We start from the raw sequence: 16,841 nt of genomic DNA on the forward strand, positions 1-16,841 counted from the left end.
TATATATATATATATATATATATATATATATATATTATTTCTATTTATTATTTCTATTTAAAAATATTTTTTTTTTATTTCATTTTAATTTTTTTAATAAAAAAAGTATGTAATAAATTAAATGATGTTTTTCAAAATTGTCTTACATTTAGATCATAATCAGATATACATTTATAATGTTTACAGTGTTAGGAATAATTTTTTCTTAGTTCTTAATTTATTTTAATAAAATAATAGATAGATGATGCTGATTTTTATAAATAATGTTTATCCTGCTATAAATATCAAAAAGGTTGCATTAAATGTTCTACAAATGCATAATGTTAAGTCTGCCACAAAAATTACATTAAAATAAACGAAAAATGCGTCAGATGTAATGAGTAAATTTTTAACTGTTTATCTTGTGTTAGACGAAAAGACCTTGTTGATAATACATTTTGCCTTTAATGCTAAGAAAGTTATTATTTAGACATAAATATGACACAATGTATTAAATGTCCTGAAAATGTTAAAAAATGTAAATCACCAACTTAAATAATAAGATGCGAAGCAAATTTTTTTCTAAGAGATAATCAATGTTTGTTATTAAGTAATCATTTTCCAAACTGCTAATTTACAAATGGTAAAACATGCATTAAATGCTTAAATAGACATTTTCTTAATCCTCTAAATGGTGAATGTATAAAATCTAATGATCCGGACTGTAATTCATTCGATGTAATTAATGGAAAACTAAGTTGCAAGAATTGCCCTAGTTCAACTTTTTACTTAGATTTAGATAAAAATACGAATCTTTATAAATGTATTGCTTGCTATGAACCGGAAACTTTAAATCTTTAACCAGAAGAATTAACTGATGAAGTTATTTAGTCATGGAGTTTATGTGAAGAATGTGAAAAATCATCTAATAGTATAGGACTTAAATGCAATCGTTGTACTGATAATGTTTTTCTTACAAATAATGAAAGATAACCTTGTTTTTATAAGAGGGAAGATGATGGAATTATTGGAGAATATATAGCCGAATGTGATATATATCAGTTTTTTAATAATGAAATTAGATGTGTTTAATGTCAAGATTAATATAAACTTAATGATGAATCGAAATGCATCTTGTGTCCTAAAGGATGTTATAAATGTAATGAAGATTTACTTAAATGCTAATAATGCTATAGTACTGAATAGGAATAATATTATATGGATGCAAGTAAGAATGCTTGTGTGTAATATTAAAATGAATGCGAAGAATATAATATTATTGAAAGCAAGTGTCTTAAATGTAAAAATAATATTATTAGTAAAAGTAATTTAGGGGCTGAATGTGAAACTTTTTATTCTTTATTCTAGTCAAAAGTAAATGAAGACATAGAAGATGATGATGAAAATAGTATGTAAAATAATGAGATGTAGATAGTTTATAAATAAGCTATTACTAAGCTTGATTCTTAAAGTATTAGAAACTTTTATAGATTAATTGATGGTGTTTGTGTCCCTTGTGCTGATAGATAGACAGGAAATTTTCAATGTTTAAAAAATCAATTTGCTAGTATTTTAGTCGATGATAGTTTCGGAGTGTTCTTTATTTTAAATTTTCAACTATTGATGACATTAGCTTTTGTTTGAACTCTCATATATACTTTAAATATAAAATTCTTTTAATATTAATATATATATATATATATATAATTAAATTACATTATAAATATAAATATATATTATTAATTCTTTTTATATTTTTTTTTATTATAAAAATAAAATAAAGATAAAGCCTTATTATAATATATATAATATATTCTTAAGTCTATTAATAACACATTTTAATAAAAAAAAATATCTAATAGATATCAAATATATAATAATAAGATTTAAATATTTAAGAAATTATAAAATTAAAAACAATACATAAAAAATATACTTATATTATTGTATTAAAAAACAAAAAATATCATATATAATATTATATATATAATAAAACTATTTATTTTTATTGTTTACTTTCTTTCTTATTTAACAGCTTTTTCTAAAAGAGCTCTTTTTAATTTAGCTATTCTGCGCTTTCCAAGTCTTTTTAATGCAATTTTAATTGCTTTTTTGCAATATTTGGGACTTCCAGCTTTTAAAAGTTCAATTATTCTGAATTCATAGAGAGAAAAACTAATTAATTATCTTACTGTTTATATAATAAAAGTTAATCTTTTGCCGAAAAAAAAATATAATTATTGAAGATATTTCTCTAAAAAATTTCTTATAAAGTTTTGATGAATTATAATTTTATTAAGTAGACAATTCTTAATAAAAATTTTTAATATAAATATTTTTATTAAATATAATTAATTTATTTTTTTTAATTATAAATTTTAAATTTAATTTTAGTTTAATAATATATAATTAATATAATAAAATAAAAAAATAAATATTGATAAATATAATATTAATAATAATAAAAACAAAAATTAAAACACTATATAAAAATATAAATAATTATTATTTTAAATATATACCAGAAATTAATTTAAATAAAAAAATAAAATAATAATAATAATAATAATAATAATAATAATAATAATAATAATAATATTAATAAATACATTTTCTTTTAATGAAAGACAATATAAAAGATAAGATAATAATTAAAAAATTAGATTTAGAAAGCAAATTATATCAGGACATAATTAAAAACATACCAATAATAACATAGTCATAAAAAACTCCTAATAGTAAAAATGATTTTTAATATAATTTTAAAATTAATAAATAAAAATTTTAAAATAGAAACAATAGAATAAATAAGATTATAATCATAAGCGTATTAATAAAAGAAATAATAATAATAAATTAACTCATATAATAACTTAAGTTCCTAACTTAATATAGATGTGAAGTTAAACTCTTTTTATTAAAGATAATCATTAAATGATTTATTATAAAAAGCTAGTTAAAATGCTGTAAAAATACAAAGTCCGTTAACATCTCAACTACGGTTAGAAGATTTAGAAATAAAAGAGGATGCTGCTTAAATAATGAAAGATCTTAAATTAAATTCTTTTTCAAAATCTGAAACAAAATAATAATTTGTGTTTAAAGGTTAGTAATAAAAAATAATAAATATGAAGAAATATGAGTCTGAAAAAACAGATATTTCAAATATAAAAAAAAATATTGAATTTTCAAAAAGTGATTAATGTTCAATAGCTTATAATTCTAAAAAAAATGAATAAAAATTAGATAATATTATTAAAGAAAATGATCATTTAGATATTAAATAATCAAAAAATATTATTTAATAAGTTTAAAAATTAAAATAAAAATAATAAAATTGGAATAAAAACAATACATTAATTTAAAAATCTGATATTAGTTTAGATATTGTTAATAATAATTTAAAAAAATATTATGATGACAAAAAATAAATAACTTAAAATACTTCACAATAAATTAATGTTTCTAAAGATAATAGTAACATATATTCTTAAAAAAAAAAAATGTTAATAATGATTTTTTTTAATAAATTATTCTATTTTCTAAAAAATAAAGTAAAGAAAAATAAACAAATTTAAAAAATACACCTTATATACAAATATTAAATAAAAATAATATAAATGTTTAAGATAATTAAATTTAAAAATAAGATAGTTTTTCTTTTATATAAAAAAATAATAATTATTTAGATTAATAAAGCTAATAATATAATAGTATAGAAAATACTCCTATTTTTAGTAAAAATGAAGAACCAAGTTTTTCTATATATAAATAAAACTGAAGTATATATATATTTATATATGGATATGTATTTAAAATATAAATATATATAATAAATATATATTTATAATAAATATATATTTATAATAAATTTATATTTATAATATTTTCTATTGTTTATCTACTATATTAAAAAATTATTATTGTTTTATTTTTAAACTTATTATTAAATTTAATATTTTCATGTATATATTTATTTCTAATTTTTTTAATAACTAAATTATCAAATTATTTAATATTTATTTAATAATTTTTTACAAATTAATTTATTATTTATTAAAAATGTAAAATCGAAATTAAATTCAACGTTTTTTTGATGAAAATCATAATACATAATCTATTGAAATGCCAATTACTTATAAAGATAAACCCATAATAGCCTATAGAAATAGACATTGTTTAAAACCTTAATGTATTTATGATAAATCTTAATTTCCTTTAACATCTGATTCATATTATGTATGTAATATATGCAAAAATATAATTGATACTACACAATTTACTCCAGACAAAGATTTTTAAGAAATAGTTGATTATATTCATGAATAAATACAAAATATAAGAAATACATATATAAAATAAATAATAGAAACTCATATAGTCCGAATATTCCGAAACGGCGAGTGGGAGCCTATCATAAGAAGTAGAGATTTAAAAACTGGAGTTTTAATATAAGAAAGAATATTTATAAAAAACGAGAGACTTCTCTTAGATTTAAGAGATTGAAATGAAGAAGAACTAATGAAAATTCTTAATATTTTAACAAAAAATAACAAAGAAAGTGAGAAATAAATTCTTATTAACATTTTAATTTAAGAGCATCCTTAAAGATTTTTAGAAAAAAACAGAAGAGAAAAATATTCTTATTTCACTCTTTTAGAAATCGAAAAATATTTAGAAAATTATAATTATTAAAAAAAAAAGAAAATGATGAAATATAAAATAATAATTTAAAAATAAGCAAAAATTTTTTAAGAACTTTTATTAAATATATAGAAAATTAAAAACTTTTTAGAGAAAAAAACACGAGAAATTTCATGTTGTCACTTTTGAATGTTTTAATGGAATCAAAAACAGTAATATTGATAAATTTATATATAGTTTTTTCGATAAGAAAGAAATCATTAATTAAGAAGATTTAAATAAATACGATGTTATGATAATAATTTTTAAATACTAGGAAATTTGGTATTCTACTATATATGAAATAAAAATCAAAAAAGCTATAATAGTATCCTTTTTAAAAAAAGAATAAGAAGAAGAAAATTAAAATTTAATCTATTTGATTAAAGAATTTCTCCAAAAATATTTTCTTATTAACCATTAAGAGTATAAAATTAGGCTTTTTATTCATTAAAATGGCCTTTTTAGAGAATAAGTAGGTGATTTAGCAGATTTTGTGATGTCTTTTGTATATTAATATGTTTGTGGTGAAGATATTTTTTAAATTTTTACAAGAAAATAGTAAAGAGGAGAATTCGCATTTGGCTTTTGTTGGGTTTTATTAAAATATTTTTATAGAAAATATATACTTATTTAATGAGAATTTGAAAAAAAATAACCTTTTGAAATTCGAGCAATAATTTTTAAAAAACTAAAATTAAAATTTTTCTTAAAGTATTTAACAAGTATAACCTTATAAAGATATTTAAAAATAAAATTTAAATAATGACTATTTTGATGATGAAGATTCTCAAAAATATGAAAATAATGAAGATTTTAGAATCAGAGTGGTTAGAAAAGCTTAAAAAAATCCAGAAAATTAAAAAACTTTTTAAAATACTTCCTAAAATTATTAAAGAACTATTAAAGAGCCAGAAAATTAGCTTGAAAAATATTAAAATGAGTTAGAAAATAAATAAAAAAGCAGTTGTTTTTCTATACCTATTTTAGAAAAAGATAAAATATAATCAAATGTATAAATACAACCTTCTTTTTCAAATAAGAATGATTAATAAACATCTTTTTTAAACAGTCCTTCTTAATAGATATTAAGCAATATTTCTTATAAAAGGCAATAAGTAAGTAAAAATGAAGATTTTTGCCAAAAATAAGTTCAAAAAAATGAATAATATATAAAAAAAGAAGATTTACTTGAAGTTCTTTTTGATTTAAAAAGAGATTTAAATCTCGAACTAGGTATTAAAGTTAGAAAACTAGCAGAAGATTTAGAATTCGAAAAAGAAAAAAAAAACATTTAAAACGAACTTAAATAAAAGCATTATGAGGAATACTTTAATTTTTTGCTTCAATATTATTAATAAAATGATACTAAATAATATTATTTACTTATAAACGAATATAACGATCGTGTAAGAAACTTTGCAATATAAAATTTGATGGAAGAGAAAATAATGTTTAATTAAAAAGAATAAAATATCACTTAAAAAAATTAATCAATATAATAAAAAAACCCTTAAAATTCATATTTTAATAGGCATACATAAATTCAAAAAAATTACTTTAGTTAAATAAAACCTTATATGGAAGAAAAAATATAAGAAAATTATATAAAAGAACCTCAAAATGCTCAATTTTTAGATACTCCATTATATCCTGGATATTAACTTTCAAGAAAATAATAAAAAAAAATGGAAAAAATAAGTAAATAAAAAGTAGGAATGTTCATTTAAGATAGTTAAAGATTTAAATATATAAAAGATCAAAATTAAGATAAATTTTAAGGCCTAAATAATATTTTTGGGTTCAATTATTAATAAGCAGAGGATAAATTTTTAATGTAAATAGAATAATAAAAAAAATATTAATAATTAGAAAAAAATAATAATAATTATTAAAATAGTTTATCTAGATTTTAAAATGATAATAATAATGCCTTTACTTTCGAAAATATGGAAGATATCAATTATTAATTAACAGATAATAATATTAATTGAGATCATAGTTATTTTGCATATATCAGTCTCATATTTTTATCTCCCATTTTTAGATATGTTTGAAAAAATATATATTATTATATTTTAAATTTTATTTTTTATTTTAAGGAGTATTTTATAATCCTTTTTTTGCATTTGCATTTTCATTTTATTTTTCGTTTATTAATATTTTATATTGATAATTTTCTTTAAAATTAAGGCTTGTATTATGACTATTTATTTGTTGTGGATTGTTTTATATTTATTGTTTATTATAAAATGTATATTTTTTATAATGTTTTTTATTTTACTGCCTTTTTTTAAAAAAATTAATTTTTTTTAGTGTCATTGTATTTTTGTTAAAAAAACGTCTATAATTTATTAATATTTTATTTTTATTTTCTTTCAATTTGTTATTATAAGCCTTAAAACTATTTTATTTAATTAATAGTATTAAATTAATTTTTTAGAACTATTATATGCAAAATTATCTTATTTTATTAATTTTAGTAATTACAAATAATTAAAGAAATAAGAAAAAAAATTCATAAATTAATTATAAATTTTTAATTAAAAAAAATAATAACATTTTTATTAATATATAAATTAATATTTACATATATTTTTTTTTTTTAAACAAAAAAAAAGATAATTAATTTATTTTTAAGAGACACAAAAAAAAAAACACAAAAATATAAAAAAATCTTAAAAAAAAAAATATATATGGATCAAAGCAGGCTTCTACTTGACTAATTTTTTGGTGTCGACAGAAATTTATCAATAAGAGAACGTAATAAAAGAAGAGAACATTATACTGACAAAGAGGTAAATTGAAAAAAATATATATACACTAAAAAAAAAAAAAAAAACAAGTAATAAAAATAAATTAATTCCAAACAAAAATTTAAAAAAAAAAAAATTAAAAAAAAAGGTATGTGCATACTTTTTAATAAGCAATGACGAATGTTATAAAGAACTTTTTCCAAATACAAATTATGATGATGGACCGTAAAAATAAATAATAATTAAAAATAGAGTATAAATAAATTTATATATAAAGATGTAAATAAAGACATGATGAATTTTTTAAAAGATAATTTTAAGATGATGCTGAAGATAAAAGAGGTGAATTCGAATATTAAATAATAAAGCAAGCTATAGATTTTATTTAAAAAAAATTAATGATATAGATCATAAAATATAAAAAAATAAATAATATACAGAAAAAAAAATTGCTACAGATGTAGAAAGACCAAAAGAAATTTAATAAAAGTAAATTTATATTTTTTTAAAAAAATATCATTGTTAAATAAAAAAATTTATATTTAAAAGAATTGATAACATGGAAAATCAAATTAAAATATTTTTAGAATAAAGTGCAAATTTAGGAGCATAAGGAGAAATAGAATAAAGTGAAAAATTAGCAGAATAAGCAGAAGCTTTGCGTGTTTAAAAAGAAACATTAATTGCATAAACTGATAATGGACTTGTTAATAGTAATTTAGCATAAAAGGAAGTTTGTGATATCTGTGGAGCTTGGAAAATTACTAATGATAATGATAAAAGGGCTTAAACACATTTAGAAGGAAAAATACACTAAGGTATTTTTTATTAAAAAATAAAAATTAATATCAATAGGATTTTAATTTTTGAGAGATGAAATAATTAGATTAAAAGAAAGAAAAAATGCAGTTAAAGCCATATTGAAAAAAATCGATAAAGAAAAAGAAAGAAAACGAGTAATTTTTTATAAAAAATATTTTTTTTATTCTTTTATTAAAAAAAGCATTAAAAAAGTAAAAGCAGAAGTAGAAGTAAAAATAATAAAAAAGGATATTCATCAAGAGGTAGAACTGATAGATCTGATTCTAGGTAAAATATTAAAAATTATATAAAAAAGAATAATACTATTATAAACATTGAATTATTTTCTCATTTTATTTAAAGAAAAGCATGTAATTAATTATTATTATTATTATATTAGGGGTAGAAAATCTAATAAAGAATCAAAAGGTGATAAAAATTCTAAAAGATGAAAAAAAAGAAATAAAAATAAAAAAAAACAATTTAAGAATTTTTGTTAGCTATTGTTATTAATATAAACATTAAATAAGTTTAAAAATATATATCTATATAAATATAAAATATGATTAATTATTAATTTTATTATTTTAAGTAAATAATATATTTTATAATTTTCGAATTTTTTTTTATAATTAATTAGATTTTAAACTTTAAAAGTAATTTATATCACATTTTCTTAGCCATATATATATATCAATTTTTGAATACATTATTTAAATTTATTATTTTATTTTAATATTTTTTCACTAATTTTAAAATTAATAAATATACTTTATATATTATTTTAATAAACTTATTTTCTATAATTTTTTTTTTTGAGTTTTTAAAATTTTTAATAGTTTAACAAAAAAAAACATTATAAATTTTTATTATTTAGATAAATATAAAAATAAATTATTAGATATATTGATTTTTTTATTATTATATATTAAATAATAATTATTGGTTAATATAATCTAAGTTTAAATCAAAGAAATTAAATAAATTTAAAATTTTTTTAATTATCAATATCTATTATTTAATTTATATTATTTTAATACATTAATTTTTTAAATATTTTATTTTTATTTATATAAAATATTAAAAATTTTATAATAATTTTAATACTTACTTTTTAAAATCTCATATATATTTTTTTTATATATTTTTAATTTTATTATTATCTAACTTTTTAAATATATTTTTTATTTATTACATAGTTTATATTTAAGTATATTTTTTATAAAATGGTCTAATTCAATTCTATTAATTCTATTTGCAAAAATAATTTTTATAACTAATAATTTTAGAAATACAATAATAACGAATTTAAACAAAAACCCTAAATATAATTAATAGAATATAAAGACATTAAACAAATCTAATTAAAGTAAATATAAATGGATTAAAATATAATATGCCATTTGTCTAAAACTCCTAAAAAACCTATTTAATATTTTGATAAAAGTGAAAATGTAGTAAAATTAAAAAAGTAATAATCATTAAATGCAATATAACTAAAAAAGTAATAAAAATCTATTGACAATAAATAAAAAAGTTTATGTGATAAAAATATATATAATTCAGTAAAAGAAATCAAATAATAGGCTTCTAATAAAATAATTAGATATAATAATGAATTTGACTAGAAATCTAAATTAAATAATTTCCTTTAATAGAACTTATTAGTCATATCAAATAAAAAAAAAGTATTTAAAAGTTCTAAAAGGCCAAACTTGTTTTTAAAAAATGATTAAATAAGTTAAAAATTTAAAGTTTAAATTTAAAATTAATAACTTTAAATATAAAAAAATTAATAAGCAAAATATAAATAGCCTTAAATAATATATAATTTGTAAAAAAGATGTTTATCAGCTATTTAACCTAAAATCAATAAAAATAATGTTGATTTTTATTTATACTAAAAGTTAGATGAAAGATAAAAAATAAAATAATAATAATATATTTCTTAATAAAGCATACAAAAAAAATAGTTTAGTTTTTAACAAGATATAAAAATTAATAAAAATATCACTAAATAGATAGAAAACAACAGTTCCTTCTATTAATAGTGTTGTCCTTGGAATTAAAATATTAATCCTTAAGAAGATTATTTTTAATATGATATTGATTAATATGCTAAATGTTGGCGATGAAAAATCATAATATTGTTTTTGTAAATAAAAAACTTCTTTATAAAATATATGATATGAATTAATTTAATAACAAATTAAAATAATTATAAAAATTTATTATTATTTTCAGATAATTTCTTATATAGAATCATATATAAATAAATATTATAAAATAAAAATAATATATATATCTTTTACTTGCCAACACACTAAAAAAATAAATAAAAATCTTATCCAAAAAATAAAATAAAATAAAAAAGATATATATAATAAATATAAATATAAAAAAATGTCTGAATAACAAGAAGAATAAAAGCAACAAGCTCCTGCTTTAGAAATAGATTTAAAGAACCGTATGAAAAATGTACGTTAATGGTTCCACAAAGTAAAAGATGAGAACGAAAAAAAGACTTCGTTTCAAAATTTATATTCGACATGGCCCAAAGTGAGATCGGGAAAGCCAGAATAGTATTTTTTTTTAACAGTAAAGTTGACTTAGAATCATTCTATCAAAAACTTTAATCAGATGAGAGTTTACAAAATTTAAAAGAAAAATAGATGTACTTCACGCTGATTTAGAAATGGCGATAAGGAAAAGAAAAAGAATTGATTTCGATGAAGGAAAGACCCAATTTTTACTCACAACAAACCTAGTGGCAAGAGGTATAGACTTTAATAACGTAAGTGTCGTAATAAATTGTGATGTACCAATCCATATCAAAAAAAGAGGTCAAAATGACTCCGGTCCAATAAAACCTGAATAAATAGATACTGAAACTTACATTCATAGAGTCGGAAGAGCGGGAAGAGCTGATAAAAAAGGAGTAGCATTAACATTATCTAATTAGCCTGGAGAAGAGTCTATAATAACTGAGGGGGCTAAATTTGATATTACAATAATAAGTAAATATGAAAAATAGGAAATTTTTGATCATTTAAAAAACTGCATTTCTCATAATTAGGAAGTCATAAATTAAAAAAAAGGAGAATATTCTTCCAAAAAATGGTCTGATTTACTCCTTTCTTAACCTGTGATAGAAAAAATGCAAAAAAGTGGATTTGCTAAACCTCGGGCTGCTTAAGCAATTGCAGTACCGAAAATTATTAATTATTAGGCTGATAATAAAAATGTTTATTCATTAATGTCTATTTATGGCTTCCCAAATGGAAGAGGGAAAACCTTCTGCTTTTTATTACCTGTAGCAGAAAAATATGATTCTAATTTATAATCTCATGTCACTTTCAAAATTAATTCTGGACCCAAAAAAGGATAAGATGGTTATAAATGGATGCCTTAAGTTGTTATTTTGGCTCATTCGAAAGAATTATGTCTTTAAATTGGAAAATAATTGAGTTTGTGTATGCCTGACGAAAAAAAATATGAAATTTCTTACCTATTTGCTGATACAGATACTAAAGATATTAAAGGATCTGTATGTATTGGTACGCCTGGATATGTGGAAAAAATCATGAAAAGTCTAGATTTTAAAAACCTTAAGTTCCTAATTTTAGATGAGGCAGATGAAGTAATTCATTCTCAAACTAAAAACGTAAAAGATATTGTGGATAAAACTTTTAAAGCTATAGTTGATAATAATTTGAAAAATACCCAAGTTTTACTGTTCTCGGCAACTTTTGATTAAAAAGATTTCGAAGTTTTAGAGGATGTGGTTGATGATTCAGATTATAATAAAGATAAAATTAATATTGAAACTCATTGGGATATTGTTTGAAGTAGGGAAATAATATAAACTTATTTTATAAAAGATTAATAAGAATAAAAAAAAAAATTAAGATTTTTTTATTTTCAATTTATATATTTTTTTAAAAAATTAATATTTTATTTCTTATAAAAAAAAAATAATAAATTATTAAATAAAAAAAAAAAAAAAGATAAAAATTAAAAAAAATAATTAATATATATTTATTATATACTAATATTTATTATTAATCTATTATTTATATATATATATAATATTTATAAGATAGTAATAGTATCAATATATTAATTTTATTTAGATATCGGAATATTAATTTTAATAAAATTAAAATTTTTAAATAATATATGTATATGAGGAAAATTATTTCCATAAAATAACAAATTAAAAATAAAAAATATATATTATATGCGATATTATTATAAAATAATTTTAAAATAAATTATAAGATATATGTAAGAATATTTATTATTATAATTATTATTAAAATTATTATTATTATTATTATTATTATTATTATTATTATTAATATTACTATTTTTATTTTTATTATTAATCATTATAGCTTTTTTATCTAATTTATTTTTTTTGTTTATCTAATTATAAAATATCTTTTTTTAAATTCTGAATATAATAAATATAATTCAAATAAATTTTTTTTAATATTGATATAAACAAATCATTAAATAATTACATTAATCATCTATAATTAATGATTTTTTAAATAGATTTTTAATTGTTATGAAATAAGGAATTTTTTATTAATTTTTTTTTTTATTATATTTTTATTTATTTCATTTTTTTTTTTTTGTAATATGTAAATATAATATTGATTATTTTTATATATTGAATTTTTTTTATGTAATATATTTATATAAAATATTATTTGGATTATAAATATACAATTATTTTTATATAAATAAAATATTATTTTTATTTCTTCAATTATTTAAATATTTTTTTAATATTTTTTTTTATTTGTTAATTAATATTTTCAAATAATTTTTTGATAATTTCAAAATAAAATAACGAAAAAAAAAAAAAAATTAAAAATGTATAATTATTTATATTCAAACTATAATTTAAATGAAGTAATAATTCGTGAAAAGTACAATAAAATAAAATTTAACTTTTAGAATAAAAAAAAATATAAAAATATTTAAAAAATTTATTTTATGAAATTGTTCCTTTTACACTTTTATTATTTATTTTAATTAAAAAAATATACTAAAAACCAAACAAAAAAGAAACAAAAAGATACATAAATAAAAACTTTAATAAATATAAAAAGATCATAAAAATAATTATTTAGATTAAAAACATGAAAGTTTTTTAACAAATTATCAATTATCTAAAACAAGAACATATCATTTTCTAGAAAAAGAAAAATAATTAAAAATTCAAAAAAATAATAATAGTTTATTAAATAAATTATTAAATATAACATCAAAACCTTATATATCTCCTCCTGTTTCAAAAAATATAACTAATATAAAATATGTAATTTAAATTTTAATAATAAATGATTTCCTTATATTAATTAAATATTAGAAATCACCAGGTGAATCATATAATATGACAGCATTAAAAAATCATAGAAATGTTATTTAATTGAAAAACAAAGCTTTTATGATTGGTTAAGAAAATGAAAAAATAGCAAGTAGAATTATTGCAAAGTAAAATATAAACTATTAAAGATAAATAAATTATTTATTTTTAAAATAAGAGAGTCATCGATTAAAAAAGTTGATTTGGAAAAATAATATTTGATAAATTAATAATACAAAAACAGGATTATCCGCTATAATTTAGATCTTTAATAAAATGAACTTATTGATAATTTAAAGTTGCTTATTTTTGTAATATTTCTATAAATTTTATAATTTTTTATAAAAAGAGGAATACAATATCATAAAAATGCTTAAAAAAACTCTTCTAAATATTTAAATAGTAAAACGAGCAAAAATAAATAACAATTTAAAATTAGAAGTTTTTCTGTTAATAAAAAAAAATATTATAAAAAAAATATATATAAATATATTATATATACATATATATATATATATATATATATATATATATATATATATATATATATTAAATTTTATAAAGCCATTAAAAGATAATAACTATATAAATTAAGAACAATATAAAAAAGTCAAAATAATATAATTTATTCCAAAAAAATCGAAAGAAAATAAAAAATGCTTATTTAAATATGAATTAGAAAAATAAAAACTTAGTATATAATTATAAAAAGAAAATATTTAAAATAATAATTATACTGAAAATGGAAATAAATAATAAAATTAATCATAAATTAAATAAATTAAAAAAAAAGAAAGTATAATTACAGTTACCAATATATAAAATTAAGTAGAAAATAATATAGAGACTAATATTGAATAAAATATAAGTAATTATTAATATGACTAAACATAAGAGAAACCTACTAAATTAAATAAACAACAATAAAAATAACGAAATAGACATTTTAAACATTCAAAAAGCTAAAGATCATTAAAAGATAATAGTTTTAAGAAAAATAGTGTATAAGAAGATAAAAAAGAAGAATATTAAGAGGAATATTAATAATAACTATAATGCCATAATAATTATATGAATGATTATTACTTGTAAAAACAAATAAATTTTGAAGTAAGTGAATTTGATAAAAATTAAGAATAATTAGAAAATAGTTTAAATTATAGTAACAAATTAGATTCAGATGAATCTAATTAATAAAAATCTATTTAATAAATTAATGAATAATAATAAGAAATATAAATAAAATAAAAAAAATATAGGTATAACTATAATTACAAACAATTTTTATTTATTTTTTTAATTAGTGATTATTTATCAAAACAATTATATTTCAAATAAAATTCTTAAAATTAGAATATGAATGAGAAATCAGTAAATAATAAAAAAGAATATGAATTAGAAGAAGAAATAAAAGAAGAAATGCTAAAAGAAAATAAATCCAGTGAATATTTTCAATAATAAGATTATGAAATTAATGAAGAAGATTAATATAATGATAGAAGTTTTGATTTAGATATTTGATATTTTAATAAATAAAAAAAATACAATTATTTTATTTCATTTAAATATAAAATTTAAAATAATTAATAAACTTTAATTTTTATTTTTTTAATATATTTAAAATAATTGTTTTAATGTAATACATTAATACAATCATTATTAGTTTTTTTTTTTTTTCATATACACGTATATATATATAAATTGTTTTTTTATAGGTTTTTTTTTTTTTTTTTAAAAAAAATTAAAATGATTTCTTCTTAAAAAAAAGATGGTGTATTTAATTTTAATATGCAGTAATAAAAAATATAATAAATATTTTTTACAAAAAAATAATAAAAAGTGCAAATCCATTACTTAGTGTTATTGTTGATAACGAATGGAGAAAGGAATCATTTAAAAGTAAAACATTATTTTTAATTTATATTAATTTAATAAATAATTAAGATGTTAATATTTTTATTCCTGAATGTGCAAAACTTACAATAAATAACGAAAATAATGAAAATCATGAACCATCTTTAAAGTTTCCTATTGAGAAATCCAAAGAATGGAATGATATTGGAATACATGAATTATTAGGTATTTTTTTAAAAAAAAAAAATTTATATTATGAAAAGGAAAATATACTGATATTAAGGACTTGGATAAAAAGGATAAATGAATATTATTTTTTAATTAGTTAATAAATATTATTTTTTTTTTAAAAAAAAAAATTAAAATTAAAAATATAATGAATAAAAAAATTATTAAAAAAAATAAAAATTATTAAATATAATAAAATTAAATAATATTGAATAATATAAAAATAAATATAAAGAAGTTAATATATTTAAAATATATAATATTTAATAAATATTTATTTATTATTTTAAGTATTATATCATAAAATACTATCAAAAAAGTATTATTAATAATTTTGTTAATACTTAAAACTAAATAATTATAACATTAATATATTAAAATTTCTTTTATAAATAATATAATATGAATAAATAAATATTATATTTAAAGTCTTCTATAACATATATATAAATATTAGTTATATAATGCAATTCAAATAGCTTTCTAGCTATATAGGAAATTAGTCTTTATTTTAATGCATTTTTGAGTATAGCTATCTAATTTATTCTTTTAAATATTAGGAGTATGAATGTTAACATAACATTAAAAATTACTTTTTTATCTCAAAAAGTTAATTATATCATCATGCTTTTAATTACCATCTTTATGTTATTCATACTATCATTCTCATAATCTTCTTTTTAATATCATTATTATTTTATACAAGTTTTTCTAAATTGTCTCACATAAAGTTAATATTTTTTAAAATAATTTGCTTATTATTATTGTTTAGTATATTTTTAATTAGCAATTAATTTATCTAAAGCATCTTTACCTTTTTTTTATATATATTTATACTGATTATTTTTTATTATTTAATAAATAAAGTTTGCTTTTTTAATTTAAGACAATTTATTAGATATTTTTATTAAATGTCAATAATCTTGATAAAATTATACATAACTTATAAATTTAAATCCTCAAAATTTTTATACATACTTATTCAATTGCATATTACTTTTATATATATAAATTATCAGTAAATAAAGAATCATGCTCTAAAATTTATTTGGATTAATATATTTATAATATTATTTTACATATAAATTTCAAATAAATATCATGTTTTATATAGTCGTATTCTAATATTAATTTTATTTATAAGGAAACATATTTCTAAA

The 16,841-nt window shown here is 16.4% G+C and overlaps 2 protein-coding genes across 2 annotated transcripts in view, besides 26 other annotated features; both read left to right on the forward strand. All coding sequences in view use genetic code 6, as the record gives it.

Annotated features, from left to right (window-relative positions):
• Positions 1–35: a microsatellite.
• The window catches only part of IMG5_068420 (hypothetical protein), a gene marked incomplete at both ends in the record, with an annotated part of 2,040 nt that extends 417 nt beyond the window's left edge, over positions 1–1,623 (forward strand). Inside the window, 2 exons of the mRNA XM_004036803.1 lie at positions 107–109; positions 238–1,623. Of these exons, the coding sequence (XP_004036851.1) occupies positions 107–109; positions 238–1,623 (1,389 nt within the window). The remainder of the gene's footprint in view (positions 1–106; positions 110–237) is intronic.
• Positions 33–60: a microsatellite.
• Positions 1,624–2,289: 666 nt separating the features above from the next.
• Positions 2,290–2,328: a microsatellite.
• Positions 2,329–2,374: 46 nt separating this feature from the next.
• Positions 2,375–2,438: a microsatellite.
• Positions 2,439–2,523: 85 nt separating this feature from the next.
• Positions 2,524–2,584: a microsatellite.
• A 708-nt stretch (positions 2,585–3,292) lies between these two features.
• Positions 3,293–3,333: a microsatellite.
• Positions 3,334–3,765: 432 nt separating this feature from the next.
• Positions 3,766–3,865: a microsatellite.
• Positions 3,799–3,823: a microsatellite.
• Positions 3,866–6,514: 2,649 nt separating the features above from the next.
• Positions 6,515–6,553: a microsatellite.
• Positions 6,554–7,353: 800 nt separating this feature from the next.
• Positions 7,354–12,066, forward strand: IMG5_068430 (hypothetical protein; the record flags this gene model as incomplete). Its single annotated transcript, XM_004036804.1, has 8 exons — positions 7,354–7,460; positions 7,567–7,643; positions 7,696–7,907; positions 7,968–8,236; positions 8,274–8,374; positions 8,422–8,507; positions 8,620–8,648; positions 10,892–12,066. Exons 4-8 carry the CDS (start codon positions 7,978–7,980, stop codon positions 12,064–12,066), a joined length of 1,650 nt encoding a protein of 549 aa, XP_004036852.1. The 5' UTR covers positions 7,354–7,460; positions 7,567–7,643; positions 7,696–7,907; positions 7,968–7,977.
• Positions 7,534–7,565: a microsatellite.
• Positions 8,003–8,073: a microsatellite.
• Positions 9,390–9,442: a microsatellite.
• Positions 9,961–10,018: a microsatellite.
• A 187-nt stretch (positions 12,067–12,253) lies between the features above and the next one.
• Positions 12,254–12,315: a microsatellite.
• Positions 12,316–12,516: 201 nt separating this feature from the next.
• Positions 12,517–12,606: a microsatellite.
• A 199-nt stretch (positions 12,607–12,805) lies between these two features.
• Positions 12,806–12,858: a microsatellite.
• Positions 12,806–12,859: a microsatellite.
• An 18-nt stretch (positions 12,860–12,877) lies between these two features.
• Positions 12,878–12,912: a microsatellite.
• A 13-nt stretch (positions 12,913–12,925) lies between these two features.
• Positions 12,926–12,988: a microsatellite.
• Positions 12,989–13,392: 404 nt separating this feature from the next.
• Positions 13,393–13,437: a microsatellite.
• A 469-nt stretch (positions 13,438–13,906) lies between these two features.
• Positions 13,907–13,945: a microsatellite.
• Positions 13,946–14,055: 110 nt separating this feature from the next.
• Positions 14,056–14,087: a microsatellite.
• Positions 14,077–14,149: a microsatellite.
• A 633-nt stretch (positions 14,150–14,782) lies between these two features.
• Positions 14,783–14,812: a microsatellite.
• A 1,025-nt stretch (positions 14,813–15,837) lies between these two features.
• Positions 15,838–15,879: a microsatellite.
• Positions 15,851–15,911: a microsatellite.
• The last annotated feature ends 930 nt before the right edge of the window (positions 15,912–16,841 follow it).

This window comes from Ichthyophthirius multifiliis (assembly GCF_000220395.1).
Source record: "Ichthyophthirius multifiliis unplaced genomic scaffold scaff_1120509250364, whole genome shotgun sequence".
NCBI lineage: Eukaryota > Ciliophora > Oligohymenophorea > Hymenostomatida > Ichthyophthirius > Ichthyophthirius multifiliis.